This window comes from Talpa europaea (genome assembly GCF_964194135.1).
Source record: "Talpa europaea genome assembly, chromosome: 12".
NCBI classification, from domain to species: domain Eukaryota; kingdom Metazoa; phylum Chordata; class Mammalia; order Eulipotyphla; family Talpidae; genus Talpa; species Talpa europaea.
This window is the reverse complement of record NC_140079.1, coordinates 95,937,104-95,957,302: the sequence shown is the minus strand read 5'-3', so window position 1 is coordinate 95,957,302 and position 20,199 is coordinate 95,937,104. Positions and strand designations below refer to the sequence as shown.

Genomic DNA, 20,199 nt, shown 5'->3' with positions numbered 1-20,199 from the left:
CTGATATAAACCAGCAGCCTGCTGTCCTCATGCGTAATATAAAATCAATTTTCTCTTGTTGGTACAGCAGAATCATGGGAACCAGTTGGCCAGAAGGCCTAATTGGAGACATTTTGGAAATACCCTGGCCCGAATTGCAATACAGGTTAACAGACACACTGTCAGCTCGTGCGATGTTTTGCAAAGCTCGCTCCTGAGATTGTTCTTGTGATGTGACTAATTAGAATGCTTCATTTTACTGAACAGAAGCTAAAATAGCCCCGCTGCGCACAGCACAGGGCCCTCCTCCCTGCATCCTGCCTCTTTCAACGTGTCTCTTTTGTTTTCAGGTTGTCAGGAAGGGACCAGGGCAGGGCTTTTAACCCTTCGTTCCCCTATATCTTTGTCTCCAAAATGTCTGCTTTGAATGGTTACCTTAGATAACAATCTCCCCAAATCAGATGAGAGTAGCTGAGCCCTCTCTCATCAAGACGCGCTCAGAGGAGATGAGGACGATGAGCGTGTGCTGGTCTTTGGGGTCTGGGGATACCTTTGTCTCACAGTAACCCTGGGAATTGAGCACTGAGGTTCAGAAGTGATGAAACCCAGACTCAGTCCTGTCCTTCTCGAAAGCCTGTGCCATTCCACTAAGCCCCGCCCCGCGCGCACTCCAGTGCAATCCCACCCAACCCTGGGTTGAAATCCCTCTGTGGCGAGATGGGTGACCCAGCGGACGCCCGTCGCTGGTTGGCGGAGGTTTCACTCCGTTCTCAGGACACTCACACGTGCTGAGTTCCTGCCCACCGTCCCCACAGGGGAGTGCAGCTGTCCGTGGCAGCGGGAAGCTTTTTGTTTTAGCCACCCAAGATCCACTTGCCTCATGATCATCCTTCCCTGCCACATATCCTGTGCAGGTGCACCCATCTGGGAAGCAGTCAAGGTTCAAATGCATGTCATTTTCCCAGTTACCCTTTAGCCTACATGGTTGCCTGGAAAAGCCTGCCACAGAGCCGGTCCCCTTGCCTTCACGGAGACCTCAGTCCTTGCTCCTGGTTGCAGAAGTGGCCGCCCAGCACCCGGAGACACAGCCAGGATTTTCCAAAAGCCTGCCTCGTGGCTGTGTGCACATCGCGTTGGTGCTTGGCATGCTGGCCCCTTGCCTCCAGCCCTGTCTAGTTTCTCTCTTCGAGCATTTTCCTTTGCTTTCTAGACGATAATGATTTGCTTTGGTTTCTCCATTCACTGGACTCCACCTAGAGAGGCCGGTTCAATCCCCGGTGATTAACTCTCCAAGGACTTTGACTGACCTGGCTGCCCTCAAGGCCTCCTATCAAGGGACACTCAGATCAGGTTCAGTGAACATTTCCTGAGTGTTCCTCTGGGGGTGACACTCCATACCCTCAGGTGGTACTCAGCCTAGTTGGGGGTCAGGGGAGACAGGTAAAGCAGCACATAATACAGATATCAAGCACAGAAGCAGGCAGGAAGGGGACTGGCCTCCAGCACATTGGGAACACAGAAATATGGGGTGCAGCTGGGGGCAGTGGGAGAGACCAGGGCAGCGTGTTCTGAGGAGAGGATGTTAAAGTGAGCTTTGCAAGATGAGGAGGATGTCACCAGGCAGATGATGGGGCAGGGACAGGCAGAGAGCACAGTGAGAAGTGGCTTAGCAGGGCCAGGGAGGGTGGCGCATATGCAGAGGCTGGGGTTAGTTGCTTCCACTAGATGACGCTGTGCAAAGTGGGTAGTGAGGTTCGTGTCTGGTGCTTTCACTTGCTAGTGGCAGAAAATTCAACCCAAAATGGCCTAAACAAAAAAGGGAATTGATGACTCCCTGTGTGTGGATAGTCCTGGGGCAGGGCTGGCTTCAGGCACAGGTTGATCAGGGGCTCGGGGGAGGGGTATATTCTCAGACAGGCTTTCTGCTCACAGGTTTAAGTCAAGTCTGGCAGCTCTAAATAGGATAAGACTTCACATCAGTCAGGGAAAGGGCGACACCTGCTCATTAACCCTTGCAAAAGTCTCAGCAAATCCTAGGAGGTCTCATGTCCATTCTTGAACAAGTTGCCAAGGACAAAGGGAAAAAGACAGGCTGACAGGCTTGGCCCTGGGTCACGGTGCCTTCCAGAGCACACAGTGCAAGGGGGAAGATGGTGGCTTCCCAAAGAGTAGAGACGTCTGTGCTCTAGGTGGCCCAGAGCTGCCCACGTCCTGGACAGCCTGGTGTGTGGCAGACTCTGCTGGGCTGAGGCACTCAGGCGTCACCCAGAGTGTGACGGTATGACGAGGAGCCTGTGAGATTTCAGAGAGTTCACGGTGTGGTTGATGAGTGAGGCCAGCGTCGTGGCAGTGGGGAGGCTGGTTGATCAGAGGCCTTTTGGGAGGCCTGGCAGGAGCTGATGAAGGACTGAGCTCAAAAGTGAAGCCAGACCCCATGAGCCAGGGGGACCGACCGGACGCAAGGCACCCACCTTCCCAACAAGCAACCTGGGGGACCTGGACGAAGCAGTCGGGTTGGGGCCTAACAAGACTTTCGACCATGGTCTTCACCGAATGCTCCCCTCCCACGACTGAGAGGCCAAGCAGTCCCACTTCTGTCCTTGAGTGGAAGAGCGCCAGGCTGCTGACTGCTATTTTTATTTTATTCAACAATCCACCACCCAGTGGCCCCCAAACTCTGGAGATTTATGTGCTCATTACTCCTCAGCACATTCCTCTAAAGTACACATTATGTTCGTAAACACAATTTCAGGGCTCTGTGAGAAAATGGAGATGCACTGTAATAGAAAATTAGCTTCCCTGCCGGCCCCGCTGGATTTAGATCTCATTTCCTTTGGCGGCGGCCGCCTTCGAGCGGGGAGAAGGAGCCCTCGGGTCGGGGTGTTAGTAACTCATCACCGAGTGGTGGCTGCCTCCTGGAACCCATCATTTAACCACGGGGGTGGCCCAGTGTGCGAGCTGACCCGCGTCCCTCGCTGTTTTACTTACCAACCAGAGAGAGCCCCAGCAGCCGTCCGGCCCCAAGATAAACACGGAAGCCCACCAAGCAGGGCCCGGGCGACTTCAGACACAGGTGGTTCTGAACAACTGGAGCCGCCCTGGGTGCTGGCAGCCACTCCCCCTCTTCTGTCCTGACAAGCAGGTACTGCATTGACTGCACCAGCGGCTTCAGCCACGCAGTCTCTGACCCAGTTCCAGAAACGGCCCGTTCCTAGCTGTGTAACTTTAGGCAAGTAAGTCAGCCTCTCTGAACCTCAGTGTTGTCATCATGGGAGAGGAGCAGCTGTAGCCATTCTCTCGGATTGTTGTGAGTTTTAGGGTAAGAATTGCTGTAAGTTATTTAGGACAAGTTCTTGACCCTGGGCAAGTTGCTGGGCTTCTCCGAATTAATGTCCTTCAGTGATTTTCAACCAGGAGTGGCTGGCAATGTCCAGGAATGTCCAGAGGCATTCCTGGATGTCACAGCTGGAGGGCAGGGACCAGCAAAGGGAGAGATTGCTACTAGTGGGTACAGGTCAGGGGTACTGCAAAGTGTCCTGCACTGCACAGGACTTCCCCCTGCAGGATGATCTGGTTCTAAATGTCAGGAGCTCTGAGGTTGAGTGTTCTGAAGGGCGGGACATACTTAGTGTAATGCTGGCTCTGAGTATGTCCCTACACAGGGGGTGGCAATGCTGGGTGCTTGTGCCTGATCGAGCGGAGAAGGAGATTAAAGTTCAGAGGTTAGGGAGCCAGCAATCAAAGACAGGTGCCCATCAGGTGGTGGGGAGAGAAGTACCAGCACTCAGAGGAGGGCACCTGGGAGGCAGGAAGGAGTGCGGGGCTCAGGAGGCCATTCTTAGAGGAGGGGCTGCATGGGCTGAGTAGGGCTTGCTGACATGAGAGGAGGGGCGTACCCATACAGAGACAAGTTGGACTGCAGTGTGACTCCCTCTGAGTGTCAGTCCCTTGCTGTGAGGAGAGAGCTGGGGGGGGGGTGGCCAGAGTTTGGGCAGGCATGGTGCTCCAGGACAGACCTGTCATGTCTGCTCCAGTCCCAGATCTCAGTTCTGTCCTTTTCAAGCTGGGTTTTAAAATAGAATTGCACCTTGTTCTGACTGTAGTTGTCACTTCTTAGGCTGTTTGCTAGGACAAGGAATATAATGTGGGACTTGAAGGTGGCCTTCATTTTGGCAAGCAGTGAAGCATCCACTTTCTCCAGGCACAGGGGCCCTAAATGCAAAAAGGATTCCCAGCAGCAAGACCTGGGGCCGTTTGACCTGGGGGCAGCATGTGCCTCCTCCTACACCCCCCCCCCCGCAAAGTACAAATGCAGTGTTTCCACAAACCAGCCACCCAGAGTCCCTAAAACAGGAGTGTTAAATTCACTGTCCACATGCCACCGCTCCCTGTTACCATGACTGTGGATTCCTCCCCTCTGTACCATCACTAATGAACCAGAGCAGGCAGATGTGTAGCCCTGGGCACATCACGTTACTCCTTCCAGGTTTTTTCCCCTTCTGCTAAGTGGGGCTAATCATACTTTACATGGTTGTTATGGACACTAGGAGAGGTAAAAATACCACACCTACTAGCCAGTGCCCAGTAAAATGTAAGTGCTCAGTAAGTCACTGCCTTCCTGTTTGCACAAAATGTTCCCTTCCAAGAGTGCATATTAGTTCTGCTTGACGTTGTCATTTGTTTTTTCAGCTGCATTTTCTTAGTCCTTAGTCTGATTACAGGCATTTAGAGGACAGAGGTGGTATCTTGGGATTCTTTTTGTTCACTGGCCTTCCTTCCATCAAGATGTGGTGGTATATATATATATATATATACACACACACACACACACACACACATATATATATATATAAATATAAAATAACCTGTATGGTTGCTTACCCAAAATATCCTTTTCTCACTTATCTCCTAATAACAGAGCCCAGGCAATGTACAAGGGAGCAGCCTCCCTTGCAGCTACATATGGCTGTGGGATTAAAATCTGCCGGTGAGATATTGGTGGATGGGCTGGATGTGATTTCCTAGGAGAGCTGCTTAAAGGAGGTACTTCATTTGGATGGTATATGCCTTGTCCTTCTCCTCTTTGCTCCTCCTCAGTGTTCCTTTGGCGTCTGGACTTCAGATGGGAGAGCTGGAGCTCCAGCAGTCATCTTGGTCCATGAGGTGACCTTGAGGATGGCCGCTGTATAGTGAGGATGGCAGAGCAGAATGCCAGAAAATACTTGGTCCCTGATGACTCTGTAGTGCAGCTGAACCAGTCCTGGACTGCTTCCGTCATGTCTGGTTGCACTCGAGAAAATACAATGATTAGGGCTCTTGTAGCCAAATGCAATTCCTAATGGCTACAAAGAACTCTTTGAAAAAGGTTGAAAGAATTGCATACCCAGAACCCTGGTGATACAGAGGTGGTATAGCACAGCATCTGGGGACCTTCGAGTAGAGCTCATTGACTCAGTGGCCAGTTGAGAGTGTCCATGCCTGCCAGGTGCTGCTGGACAGGGCTGCTCACTGCTGGCTTGAATCGGAAAAACCACCAGGGAATACCCTCCTGTGCCCTCAGAGCCACATCCAGGCGTTTAGACGCAACATGGAGCCTTGCAGTGCTTTCGTGTGTGCATTGGAGCCACCACTCTGACTGTGGCCTGGAGAGGTGGGGAGGCAGAGCGCCAGCTTCATCCACACTGACAGGTGTTCTTGTCCTTTTGAGAAGACCCAAGACCGTCAGCTATCTCTAAGACCCTTCTCCACCCCAGAGCCCAGAGTCTCATGTGGGCAACCAGTCAGCCCTTGGTATACGATAGCATTTTCTAAAGAACCCACCGCTTCTAACACTCTAGGCTGATCTTCTAACCCTTGTTTATCCTGTCAAAGGTCTGTTCGTTGAGAAACTCCCCTTCCTGGTCAGCCACAGGCAGAGCAAACCATGGAAGTTTGGCCAGTGTCTGCCATGTCTGTCACTGACCTCTAGGTGGCGGTGGCTGCCTGCTGCCGCCCTGGCTCTCCCGCCATGTGCCCGGAAGACCTCTTTCCTCCCAGGAGCACTGCTCTTGTCTCTTCCCTCCTTGAATTTTGGATCCAGGTATCTTCCTCCTCGCCTCTGTCACAGGAGCTACCTGTTTGGCTTCCCAGTTTTCATCTCGTGGATGACGGGCATGCTCTGACCCAGTCTTGATTCGTGCAGAGGCCTGGATGGGGTGTCACGCACAGAAGCCTGCACATGTAGACTCTGGCTGTCAGAGAGCCACCAAGAAGAAGCAGGTTTGGGCCTTGAAGAGACTAAAGTTCAAATCCGGTCACTGCCACCTACTGGCTCTAGGTCTTCAGGGAGGCCCCAGGCACTGTGCTTTACTCATAGAGTAATGCAGAGGAGACCCCATGACAACAGTGCCTGGCAAACCTGAGAGGTGACAAAATGTCCATCCCAGCCCCATATTGCACATCAGAACTTTCTTAAAAACAGGCTTCCCCACAGGCATCCCATAGACTCACAGGGAAGTGCGCATGTGGAGTAAATGAGCAGTATTACGGTGTCTGTGGTCTGCACACAGTCTGTGAACTCGGTTGTGTGGGAGGACACAGGGTCCTTCTGATGACTCAAGTCTCCTTTTAAGCTCACGTTAGCCAGAGGTACATGGAGCTCTCCTATCATATCTGAAATGTTCTATTGTTCTGTTTGTTTTTTATTTTTTGAAATGATTGCAGCAGAATTTCTTAAATTGGATGCTTTTCAAGAGGAAGATTAAAGACCATGAGCACAGGCTGGCAGCTGTATAGAGCAGCACATCTGTGATGCTCTGGGTAGAGCCTGAGCAGCCTCACCTGGGCTCTGGGTGGCACGTGCAGGCACGCGGAGGCCTTTGGGAGGCACACCAACCACATACCCCACGTGTGCCTTCTCAGCTGAATTAGTCTTGGAGCATCTCTGCCCAATCTTGACACCACCCTTTGGGCATTATTAAAGCTTCCTAACTGCATTTGATCAGGGTGGGTCTCTGGAATGCCAAGGCAGGGATGCCAACTCATTTTGAAGAACACAGAGAGACCTGGGAGAAAGAAATGCACAGGCGGAAGGAAGATCTGGTGTGGACACACATTGACATGCCAGGCCGTCTTGCTCCATGACCCCTGGGATTTCATGTTTGTTCCAGGATCACTTCTAAGTGGGGAGTCCTACTCTTCATTTATTTATTTATTTATTTTTGCTAGAAAGCCCCCACTTGTCCTGTTTCTAGAGTGAGAAGGGAAGCACTTGCAGGCCTGCTGATGGCACCACATCACTGTGTTGGCTCCCAGAAGAAGCTTTGCTTTTTGTGCAAATAAGTTAAAGGCCCTATTCAGCCCAGAACCAGGAAGACTTTGGGCACCAAGGAACCAGTATTCTTTGGGGTGCTTTTCTAGTCTCCTCTGCTTCTCCTCTAATTTTCTCACTACCCATATGTACACAAGCAGGCACTTGCTATAGCTAGTTGGCCCAGAGTGGACCCACCTAAGGGACAACTGTCCAGTTACTGGGCCTAATCAGATTCTCTTTTGGTCTGAATTCTTTTGATTGCAAGTAGCAAAACCCTCAAACCCTCACCTTAAACTGGCTTAAACAGAACTGAATGTATTGGCTTATGTGATCACAGTTCAGGTACAGCTTGATCCAGGAACTCAATCTCTTTCCACCCCTCTGCTCTGCCCCTCCCACCCTGCAGTGGCATAATTCTGTGGTAGGTTTCTCTCCTTTCCAGGGCCACTGGCTGCTCTGAGCTTACAGCCTCACGGGCCAAGTATAATTCAAAAACCCACACTCAGTTCCTAGTCATACAGACTCCCAGATGACTTGGCTTGGGCAAAATGCACTTACTGTGGTGAAGGCAGGGCTTTGGCTGGCCAGACCATGATCTTGTGACTGACTTTAGCATCAAGGCTGAACTGGGCTCCCCAGGAAGCACAGAGGCTGAGCTTTGGTCAAGCCTGGGTCCAGTGAACACTGTGTTCACCATGGAGGCTGTCTCTTGAATATTTGGGATCAGGCGAGTGTTATTTGGATCGGTCTAAATGTATAGGATCAAGGTATAGGGGTGTCATGTTTGGATCATGAACTCAGGAAGCAGAGAAAGTACTTGATAGAGCAGAATCAGGTGGGCTCAAGTGGAGAAACTGAGTGTAGGACACCAGCTACCTGCCCCAGTACTGGTGACTCTTTGGCTCCTGGCCCAGCGCTGCAGAAAGTCCAGCAGCACTTTCAGGCTTGATTCTCTGGAGTATCTTTGTATCCTTCCAGCAAGTCCCCATTTTCCTGAAGTAGCAAATTAGTTTCTCTTCTTGGCAATCAGAGAGTCTGTGATAGCGAAGAGAAGGACCAGGGTTGCTATTGGACTATCTCTAAGTGTCTCTCCAGGAGAGAAGCACCCAGCTCCTGTTGAGACAGAGCAGAGCCTGGCATGGATTGAGTGTTGTACATTGAGAGAAGCTGCCAGCTCCTTCCAGGACAATTAGCAGCAGTAGGAAGAAGAGGGTCATTCTTAATCACATTAGAAAGGACACTAATGGGCATCCTTGCTGAATTATTGCCTGCCCAGCCCATTCGTTTATACAAGAGCCTCTTGGCTGAATGATAATTGATCACTCAGCCCACATCTTGGAACCCCAATGCACTGAACAGTCCCAGTGTGTTCATTCAGAGCCAGCTTTTGGGGGCACATTTCTTTACTAATTTCCAGAGTTGAATGTACTGCTTGTTCAGATGCTAAACTCTTCTATAATCATTTCATTCTTACTAATATACTGTTCTTAAGAACATTTGAGTTGGAAAGACCTTGTGTAATCAAGCAAAAGAGAACACTTGTCTTATGTAGCTTTGGCCGAGATCGCGCGTTCCTGCCTCCCCCTCCCTGCCCTTTAAGGCTTCACACTGCCTCCTTCAGGAAGCCTTCCTTGATGGCCTCCATATGCCTTCCATGCTGCTTCTGTCTTATGCCCATTGTGCTTCCCTCTGTCATAACCTTTATTCTGTTGGCCTATAGATTTTGTCTTTTTCTATGTCTGTCTGCCTCACTAATGTGTGAACTCTGTAGCACAAGTACATAGCTTTTGCTAATAATGGCTGGTTTTTATTTGCATCCCAAGCCAACTGGCCGACCTTAAACACAATCCTAGAAGGGAGGGGCTATGTTTCTCCTCATTTTGCATTTTGAAATTAAGGCACATGGAGAAACAATTTGGAACAGCAGATCTTCCAGGAGGGTCTTGCTTGAAATGTCTTTCGATAACAAGAACCCACACCAGTGTGGACCCCACCATGTCAAACACCCCAGGTCTCAGCCATCATATGGGGTACCCCACTCAGTCTCCTGCCTTGGGCAGCGCTGCCTGGTCCCCAGCCCTCACGAGACTTGCTTGCCACCCTCTCCACTGGTGGAAGTTTCCTCTTTGCTCCTGGATGATAGAGGCAGTTCCATCTGACTTCAGGGGTGTCACCTCACACTGTCTACATATTAACATGTGTCCGATGGTGTTTGGAGGCAACAGGGAGAATTAGCTACTTTGTCCTCACGGTGCCCACCAGAAGTCCCACTTACCTTGAGAAATTGCATTTAATTCTTCTTTCACCAAAGTCTCAGTATTCAGTGGAGGGAAGAAATTTGGAAAACCCACAAAACCATAATGAAACCAAGAAGACAGTAAAGATAATAAAACTCTACCCACATTTGGAAATCACCTCTGTTCAGAGGGCCTTATTTGGGGGGGGGGGGATAGAGCAGTGCACGTACACACATACTTTTCAATATATCCTAAGTAGTGCCTGCATTAAATTATTTCAAAATAATTTCTGAAAGCTTCCCTACCCCAAGAGGATGTGACTGGTATTTATTTCTGTGAAGAGAGAACTGGAAGATTTTCCTGCTTTCCCAGGGAGGGTGACACAAGCCATAGCTTCTGTGTTACAGAGTGAGTAAGGTGGTTTTAGCAAGTGGGAAAAAAAAAAATGCATGATGCAGTACATATATGTCCACTCCAGAATGTGTGATTGCATATTATGCTCTATATAGCATTTAATGTGCATGTATATATAAAGTATGTGACTCAAATGTTCAGGCTGGAACATGTGACTGGAGGATGAAGTCATTTCTTTTAAATTCCCCAAACACAGCCCCCGGAGCCCCCAGCAACTTGATTGCTGGAGATCAGCTTCATCAGAATGAGTGCAGCTATTTCTGAGTCCCCAGGGAAGGCTCACGTGCCCTCAAGGACTGGCCCTGGTGATTTTCTCCATGCCCCTGCGTTACTGCCCCTGCTGACCCTATGAGGCCACCAGACTCGGGCACGGCTGCCTGTGGGTGGTCTCTGTCACCCCATTAGCTTGGGGTGGGGAGGAGGGTGCGGGGCTTCTTGCGCTTGCCTATTCAAAACCAGAATGACACTTGGGCCTGTTCCTTATGTCCCCTTGTCACAAAGGCCAGACTAGCATGTTAGTGAAATGGCCAGCGGTGCTGTGAAGGCGCAGCATGGGGGAGAAGGCACAGTTGGTGCACGAGAGTTTGTAGCCCCCAGATGTGGCACCAGGACACTCAGGCCCTGGCCCAGCCTTGGGACAAGGGTGTCTTCAACCCCTTGAAGGGACCACCTTGCTGCTGTCTCTCCTCCTTCATTCTCTGGCTGGGGCTCGTATTGGCAGCAGGTAGGACTGATGGCTGCGGTGGGCCTCTGGCTAAGCAGAGGCTCTGCCATGGGCCTGAGGGAGCTGGAGGGTCCATTAGCAGAAGGGAACCCACAAGTCCTCTAGGTCCATTTGTACCTGGTAGTCATCAGAGATAGTCCTGCCCATGCCTTGTCTAGTCCTGGACTTTAACTCAGAGCGAAAGGGGTGCTTCGGGTAGGTGACAGGCCAGGTTCACAGCAGCCCTGGCCTGTGGATGAGATGCTTCTGGAGCATATGTGCAGATGCAGAAAGTGACAGACGTCCTGCCTCTCTGGGGCTGGCGAGGGCGCAACCTATCAACTGCTCATCTGTGTTCCACTGGACATCTGAGCAAAATTACCTGTGTCCATCTGGCCATCCATCGATCCATCCTTTGTAGAAATGTATCTCAGTGACTGTGTTGGGCCTCTGTAGTGGGGTAGGAGCACAGCAGTGCACACAGTCCAGCAGATCCCTGGCTCGTGGAGCTTGTCCTCAGGTTGAGAGGAACAGATAAAGAAGTACAGGCCAGATGGTGGCTGTGCTGGGAAATAGCAGTGACAGTTGAACCAGAAGCTAAAGGGATTGAGGGGACAAGCATTCTAGGCAGAGGGAACAGCAATGACAGGGGCCCTGCAGCTCCACCCCTTTATTCTGTGACATCTGGAACATGGCTTACCCCAAATTCAGCATGTCCTCTCATCCCTCCTGGCCTCCTTGGCCTCCTTCCTGTCCTGTCCACATACCCCTGAAGTGAAGAGGCTGCAGGTCAGTCCTTGTGGATGATTGTAGATGGCTGTCCCAGGGAGAGCCGGCTGGACTGAGTCTGTGCCACTTCTAAACCATTTGTTCCATCTCCTCCTCCTTGAAAGGTATGTGGGGCGGTGTGGCAAATCTCAGTAAATAATGCATTTCCATTTTGACTAGCTGGCCTCATTTGCATAACCCAGCCAACTGAAACGTCGTTTTTCTCTGGCTAAGTTATTTATCACCTTCTCAGCGTTTGGCGGCAATAATATCACTCGATCAGCGTGGCCATACAGTAATTCAGGCATTTTGTTCTAGCAACGAAGACACTTATAGTTAATAACACATGAAGCCATTTCATTAAAAGGAAAGTTTTGTTAGGATACATTAACATGGGCTGCCAACCAAAACACAAATCATTTCATTCCTCGGATATTAAGGAAGCAAAATGAATTAGGACCAAGCCACTTTTTAAAAGATTCTTTGTAATATTAATGTCATCAGACTGTCTTTGTCTTTAACTGTCTGCAGCAAAGGCATTGGAGTCTGGAGTTTGCAGCACTTGATTTTTCCCTGACCATGTGGCCTCCGCTCTAGGCAGCGTCGCTGAAGGCCCAGTTTGGACGTCCTCACTCTCCGAAATTTGATAGGAAAGTCGCCTGATGTTTGAAAGGGACAAGGCTTCATTGACCTGTGTGAAGGAAGGGGCCGTCCTGCCTGGTTGTTTCCATACCTGCGGTGTGCAGGCGAGCATTTGTCCCAGAATTTTGTGGCCCTCACGCCGCCAGGCTGCTCTGCAGGGTCTGCTCTTGCAGAGACTTACAGCCTCCATCAAGTATCTCCCGCGAGGTCTTCCTCCTAAAATAGCCCTTGTGTCCGGGAAGCCTGGTGCTGCTGTGACAGCCAGGCTGGCCTGCAGCACACAGGAGGTGTGACGAGCTCCTGAGTCATACTGATAGGGAGCAACGCACCCCAGGTTTTGTTTCAGTTCTTGAACACCCGCCCAAGAGGGTCATTGCCCAAACTCTGCTGTTTTTGTTGACAGTTTTTTGGAAGCAAAGGGGAGGCTTAACTGCCCGACCCACAGACAGTGCATTGTTTGTGTTTCTTCTCCCGCCTAGCATTTGACAATTAATTAGGCATAGTAATTACCTGCTTTAATTTCATGATTGCACATCCTATAATTACCCCTAATTCTGTAATGGGGAAGTTTGTGTACACAAAGGCAGATGACGATGAAGGTGATGGGTTACAATACAGCTACCGCTGCTCACTGCCAGTCAGGCGCAGCCTCCCACAGCCTCCCAGCAAGATGGGTGTTGTCCCCATTTTACAGATTGAGAAGTTGAGTCTTAAAGTGGAGTATTACCCCCAGAGTTACAGCTCGAAAGGGGAAGAGTGGGGATTGAACCCAGGCCTCTCCCTCCACCGCCCATGCTGTTACTCCACACCCTGCTCCCTCTCACAGGCAGGCTGCAGTGTGCGCTGGCTGACAAGCCTGCACCCAGCAAATGCTTAAAGCACATCTGGGACTTCAGCTGACTTCAAAGGCGTGTTTAACTCTTCATTCTCCCTCTGCCTGTCTTTACCCTTCTCCTCCTGCTCCTTCCCTCCTGTGCGCATAGATGCAAGGGGGAGTTTTGAAGAGGTGAATTCAGTAACCCAGAATCACTTGGCTAGTAAGAGATCAAGTAGGAATTCCAATCAGGTTGCCTGAGACTTGAGGCTGAGTTGACTCTGGACCCCTCCAACACAGACATCTGACTTCCAGTCAGGTCACTCATTATAGCTGAGTTTAGACATCGTAGGACCAGAAATTAGGATAAAAGTTCACCCTTCTGAGGACAGTGAAGGCATAGCTGTTATTTTTGCTTTTGAGTTTAAGTCCAGGTTTAATATGTCAGGTGCATAAATCTTACATGTATAGTTCAATTAACTTTTACTTTTGTGTACACCTTTGTAATAACCATTGCACAGAGATAGAGGACATTTGCAACACCCAGAAGGTTCTTTGTGCCCTTTTGTGCTGTGAGTAAGAATCATAGATATTCTCCTGTGTTTTTATCTAATAGCTTTATGATGTTAGCATTCACATTTAGATCTATGATCCCAAGAGATCATTGACCAAAAGATTTATAATCCCAAAAGAAATGGTATAAAAGCCATGTGCATAAATACCCATAGCAACCTTACCCATAATCGCCCAATTGGAAATAGCTCAAATGCCCATCCCAGCAGAACAGGTAGATAAATTATAGTATATTTGTGCAGTGGAATATTATGCAACAAAGAACACGGACAATGGATTCTTCTGCACAACGATACAGGGTTATCCCACAAACAGTGAAAGAAACCAGACACAAAGCATTCTCTGCATGATTCCCTTTAGATTAAGTTCAAGGACAGGTTAAAGAGCCCAGGCAAGAATGCCCAGCAGAGCAGGTGGCTGTATTGACTGGGGAGGGACTTGAGGAAAACTGCGAGGGTGCTCCGGTGGGTGTTCTTAATCTTCTCACTGGACTTTGTTCATTGTGACCTTCCCGCGCCCAGCTTCTACTTACCCCTGGTGCTGTTAAGTTCTGACCTCGGTATTCTTCCCAGTGGGATTGAAACCTCAACCCCCAAACTTCCTCTTAAAACAGAAGTTTTCCCCCAATTCCTGATTATAGATATTAGCCTCCTATTTCATTTTCTTTTGCTGAGTCAAGGAGATTGGACTTGAAGTGGATTTTTATTGCTTGTTTTAAAAGGGAACTTGGGTTTTGCCAAAGAGGTCAGCTCTTTGTAGTCCTCCAAGGAGTTTTTATCTTTGTGGCTCAGGCAGGAAGAATCAAAGCCTATCAAGCTTAATTTGGAAGAGGGAGCCCTTCAAAGTAAAACAGAGCAAACAACTTAACAATTTGGGGCATAAGCCCTTCCAGTTCTTCAGTGAAGTAAGTTCACAACTTGGTTAAGTGTCTTTCTAAGATAACAATTTGCAAGCAAGTTTCCCCTGTCAGCAAGTTTCCCCCTTTCTGGACTGTCCTAAGGACAGTTCAGGCCACTTAAGAGATTTATTGGCATTAGATTCCTGAAGGGAGAATGTGAATGAAAAGATGCAGCTGGAACATCTGGAACCAAGAAGACCATTCTGAGGACACATAAGCTGCCCCAGAAAGGGACATTTGGGCCTCAGAAGTATCAGCAGCTGCTGAGCCCAGTGCCAACAGTGCTGGCTCAATCCCCAGGGCCTTGGGAGACACAGCCACTACTGTGTCTGTGATGCAAAGTATTCGTCAGCCTGGGCACAAGTCCTTCACGTGCCTGCCGCCTCTGGAAAAATGAGGTGTACTCTTTGAACCCCGCCTGTGTCTCCAGAAGGAGCATTTACACCATGAGTGTGAAAGGGAAGGCATAGGCGGGTGTCTGGCCAGCATCCAGCACATGGTGGGTGACTCAAGGGTTAGTGTTAAGGGGATTTATATTTTATGGGAGTTCTGAATAATGTCATTTTACTCTCTTGGGTTTGGCAGTGGGTAACCCAACTCCTGGTGAATTTCTTCTAGAACCTCATCACAATGACAATTAGAGAAATCAGAACTGGCTCTGCCCCTCCCCCCCATGCCCCCCCCCCCCCCCCCCCGCCACGACAGCAGAAACTGAGAACCAGGTGCTTGGGCTGAGGCCTTGGTTGGCCTCCAGGGCCCTCCCTGTTAGCCCCAGGCCTCCAGATAACATGGAGGCAGAAGTACCCATTGGCCACTTTTCACTATCGAGTGGGCCTCAGTCTAACTTAGATGCTGGCCAAGTGGGTGGTGGGCCATCGGAGGGAGCCAGAGACCTACAAATGAAGGTGCAGTGGATGCTCCTCAGGGAAGAGGGCCCTGGGGAAACCTCCAGGTCGAAGGCGTGGGCAGGCGAGCTTGTGCCACGGGGACAGCCATGGAAGCTGGTGAGGGCACAGCAGGAGGAGGCTCAGCGATGGGCTTTTGAATGTGTGTGTTACGAACAATGTAGAGTCACGATTTGTCAGCCACATCAGAGATGCTAGTATTTTTAATCTGTTAAAACCTGACTACTCTAATTGTCAGCTTCAAAGGTTCGTGAGACGCGTATTGACATTTACTAGTTGTGGATCACCACAGCTATTTACCACGGGAGGTTTTACTCTCTGGGCTCATGTAATATTCTTAACTCATGTAATTTTCTAAAATGCATTGGCTTCTCCCTTGCTGTTTCCCCTTGTCATTTTGTGGCTGTGTGTCCCCGGGAGGTGTTAAGGCCTGGAAAAAGCTGATGAAACAGCTCTTACATTTTGTACCCTCAGAACATTCTCTCAAAAATCACATATTGATAAAAATAAAGACCTGTTCTGCCCAGTTGTGCTTATCCCATCCGGATGTCATCTCCCTCTCTCCTCCCCCAGATCTACTTCTGCCCCCCAGCAGCCTGCCACTGCTGCCGGAAGCAGGACACTCAGGGGCGAAAGCCTTCTCTGGGATTAGTTGCTGGCCTCTGTAGCTCTCGGACAATGACCCACAGCACGTGGTTCCCAGATGAGTTTGATTTTTACACCCCCGTGTGCCCCTTGAAGCTCAGCAGTGCCACTGAGCCCCAGCTCTGCGCAGGGAGCGGGGCGCACATGGCCGGAGTCTTGTCCAAACCCCGCCCCTTTGTCCTGAGAGTGTTTAGAGAAAAGTTTACATTTTCTTCCTCTTTTCCTGACAGGTCTACATCCGGATAAAAGACGATGAGTGGAACGTGTACCGGCGGTACGCGGAGTTCAGAACTTTGCACCACAAGCTACAGAACAAATACCCTCAAGTGAGGGCCTACAACTTCCCACCCAAGAAGGCCATCGGAAACAAGGTATGTCCCGGGAGCGCCCCTCGGCGCCTTGCTCCTTCCGTTTTTGATGCTGGCGGCCGTTAGGAGACTGTCCCCCGACCCCTGAACCCTGGTTTTAGGTCAGCAATGGTCGCGGTGTGTGTCCTAGCTCAGCACCACCATCCGTGTGGTGATTTGTTTCTGGACGTCCTTTTCTCCCTAGGGCTTGGCAAACTTATTCTGGAAAGGGCCAGAGAGTAACTATTTTTGGTTTTGTGGACTGTGGCGTCTCAGCTGAAAATACTCACCTCCACCGTCACAGTGTGAGAGTGGCCAGATGGAAGGGACACGAAGGGCCGTGGGCCTGTTCTCATTTATTTTTAAGACAGGTGGCAGCTGGGTTTGGCCTGTGGGTCAGTTTGCAGATCCCTGTTCTGGATCAAAATATTCTGGTTCTCGTCCATAGCTGTCAGAATATTTATTTGGACTTGGATGTGCAAGTACAGCTTTCTTGGGGAGCTGTTTATTATAGGGCACCTTTGTTCCCCCATGAAGGTTCGTGATTTATAAGGACATTGTTTGATTCTGTGTGTTCATGCAGGACCCTGGAGAAGGGGGCGTGAGCCCTCCGCAAGCTTGCTGGTTGACTGGTCTTTGTTCACTCTGCAAGTGTTTGGCGAGCACCTGTTACGTGTCCTGGTGCAAGGGGCCCAGCCCTGAGGAGACCGGCCTGGGCCCGTGGGATTGTCTGCTCTCTCCTGGCATCCTCCCGTGGCCCGTGCTTGCTTGGAGTAGCTGTTCTCCATCTTGGCTGCTCAGTGGATCACTTGGCAACTTAAACTACTGCCGAGACCCCCCTCCCAGTCCCACCCCCACCCCGCTCCTGTTTTAACTGGTCTGGAGTGAGGTTGAGCCCAAGGAACTGAACAATTCCCCAGGTGATTCCAGTGTGCAGCCAAGATGGAGACACCGTGGTTTTAGGTTAGCAATGGTCATGGTGTGTTTACTAGCTTGGCCGGGACAGCTCAGTCCTATAGCTGATGTCTAGACCCTTCTCGGGACAGGAGGAAATTGAACCTGGTGTCAAGTTCCCTGTCATGGGAATGAGCCCGTGTGGCCCTTGAACTTGTGTTTGGTTGCGCCGTGATTGTCTTCGATCCCCTCGTCTCTGCATGGACAGCCCCCAACTCAGCAGGTCTCAGCTCAGAGTCCACGTCCCCAGAGAGAGGCCTTTGCTGACCATCCTTGTCAGCCCTCCACTCTCTCCTGGCCTGGACTGTTTGAATTTTCTTCCTTACAGTTGCCATTAACTGAGTGACTGATCTCTGCACTGCGTGTTGTCCGTCCCCTGCCCGGGGCTGGCGTGAGGCGGGAGGGCCTGAGTGTTTCTGCTCTCCCAGCCCCTAGGACAGGACTTGATATAGCGGCAAATCCTTCTGGCCTGGGTGGATGAACGAACAGAAACTAAATGGAGACATTTCCCTTTTATTTTCTTTTTTTCACTGGGTCTCAGTGCAGATTTTAAAAATCTAAATTCCAAAGTGAGTAGAATAATTTTCAGGGTGACTTGGGGGGTGATTCTCACTCCACTTTTGAGTGAATAGTTCTTGCAGACTGGGCAAGAGGCCAGTCTGTGGAGATGGGAAGTCGGCTCTCCAGCCATGAAGGGAGCTGACCTTCAATAAAAAAACTCAGGGGAGCTTTTTCTATAGGCCATTCCCCCATGAAGGTTCATGATTTATAGACATTATTTGATTCTGTGTTCATGCAGGACCCCAGAGAAGGGGGCGGGAGCCCTCCGCAAGCTTGCTGGTTGACTGGCCTTTGTTCACTCTGCAAGTGTTTGGCGAGCACCTGTTATGTGTCCTGGTGCAACGGGCCCTACGCCGAGGAGGCAGGCCTGGGCCCGCGGGATTGTCCGCTCTCTGTGCAACTGGGCTCTGCCAGCATGAGGGCTTAGGTGGCTCCCTCGGTTTTGATGATTCTACTAAAAGTCTGCATTATTGCTCAGTGAACAAATAAGAATTGTGAGCCTGTCATCCCTTCTTGGGATAATGGAGTCGGTCTCTCAAAGTTCATTTGCCATTAAGGCAGGCAAATCGCTTTCCCCGGAGCCGCAGATAACTCAACTGGTTGGAGAAATTATGCATTAAAATCCTCATTAAAAACGCATACACCAGCCTGTGGAGGAGGAGCCGATGGGCTTTTGATGAAAGCTCCTTGGAAAGCTCCTTGGCTGCTCCTTGAGATGGGCAGATTTCCTGGGATGGCAGGACCCCAGAGACTGGTGATAAGGGGGCATGTGGAAGGATGTCGAAACTGATGGGGTCTGCCGTTAGCCACCCTCGAGAACACAGGGTTATGGTGCTAGGTGTTGGGGAGATAGAAGTTCACCAGTCACGGTCTTAAAATAGGCAGGTAAATTGTGCTCACAGAGGAGTCCTTGAGCGGGTGGAGGATCCCTAGGGAGTGCTGGTGATGCTGTGTGTGAAAGCGGTGCCAACCCAGGGGGCATCTTTCCTTCCATGCACCCCGTTTTCCCCTTACATCTTCCATCAGCTTCCTGTTGCCGCTGTAACAAATTGCCGCAAGCCCAGCGCTTACAACTGCACGCGTGTGCTCGGAGGTCAGGGGGTCAGAAGGCAGCTAGCTCTCACTGGGTGAAAGTCATGTAGCACAGCCTGTGTTTCCTTCTGGAAGCTCTAGGGGAGTGTCTGCTGCCTTGCTTTTGCCAGCTCCTGCAGGCGTCCCACACCGCTGTGCTGACTTCCTTCTGTGGTCACATCTTCGTCTGACCACAGGAGTGGGGGTGGTGGGGCCCACCCAGGTAGCCCAGGCCCGCCTCTCCATTCCAAGGTCTTTAACATCATGATTCCTGCAAAGTCCCCTTTTCCATGTAAGGGAAATATAGCTCCCGGGAAGTAGGGCATGGCCATCTTTTGGGGAGGCATGTTTTCATCTGCCACTGTCTCTCTCTCTCCACCTCTCTCCTTGCCCCGGGGTCAAGAGCTATGATCATGATCTCACTTTCAAATGACTGGGCAACCCAAAGTGAAGTGACTTATTTGTCCAAGGTCATCCTGCCTGGCAGTGTCAAGATGCCCTATAGGCAGATGGTGTGCAGCACACCAGCCACTCACACACACACGCCTGCCTTGCAGCACGCAGACCTGGTGGAGCGGGAGAATGGAGGTGATTGAGCCACAGTCCTGCTATGCACGTTTACGTGACCCCCACGGGCACTTATGTCAACCACGAATGGGGTCACCCATCAACCTCAGGCATAGGGCCTGGGAGCAGGTGGGGCCGGCGAGGTTGGCTCTCCCTCTGCAGAACCGCCCACCACCCACTCATGGAGGAGCCGTTTCTCCAGCCCAGAGTGCTACCCTCACAGTCAATCGCAGGCTTGTCAGCCTTCCTGGGCAGCCGGCATGGAAGAGGGGTTCCCTCAGCTGCGCTCTGCCAGTTTTGAGGGTCAAAAGAAAGGTAAGAAACAAAAAAGGTTCCTCTGGCTGTGTGGTTCAGGACAAGTTATTTGGCTGCTCTGTGCCTTAGTTTCCCCTTCTGTAAGGCAGGATAGACATTACAGTGGTGATGTTTGCACAGTGCCCACAGCTGCTCCTGCATGTGCCAGTGCTGTGGCCAGAGCTGTGGCCAGTGTGTTGAACAAGAGCCAGCCAGGCCTGCAGAGTGACAGAGCAAGGAGGAGCAGAAGCCCACTTGTTTGTGTGCAGGAATGCCAGCCACCCTGTATCAGGCTTGCCAGGTGTGCCGGGGACCCTGTAATAATCATTTTCTCACTGTAAGTTCTTGTCCTTCCCCATATAAAATGTCTTACAGATGAGGGAAGTGGGCTCGGGGGCTGTAAGCACCTGACCCAGGGCCCGGGGACTGTTGAGAGTGATGCTGCCGCACTGCCTCCCCTTGGCCGAGGGGCCTCATCAAATCACACGCCTACCTGGAGCCAGGTGTGCAGTCACGAGATGTCTCTCTGTAGAGGC

General features: G+C 50.7%; 1 protein-coding gene across 2 annotated transcripts in view; it reads left to right on the top strand.

Annotated features, from left to right (window-relative positions):
• SNX29 (sorting nexin 29) overlaps positions 1-20,199 on the top strand; it is a gene marked incomplete at its 3' end in the record, with an annotated part of 282,630 nt that overhangs the window by 221,758 nt on the left and 40,673 nt on the right. For both annotated transcript variants that reach the window (XM_084250522.1, XM_084250521.1), the window contains exon 18: positions 16,100-16,240. In XM_084250522.1, coding sequence (XP_084106648.1) covers positions 16,100-16,240 — 141 coding nt within the window. The remainder of the gene's footprint in view (positions 1-16,099; positions 16,241-20,199) is intronic.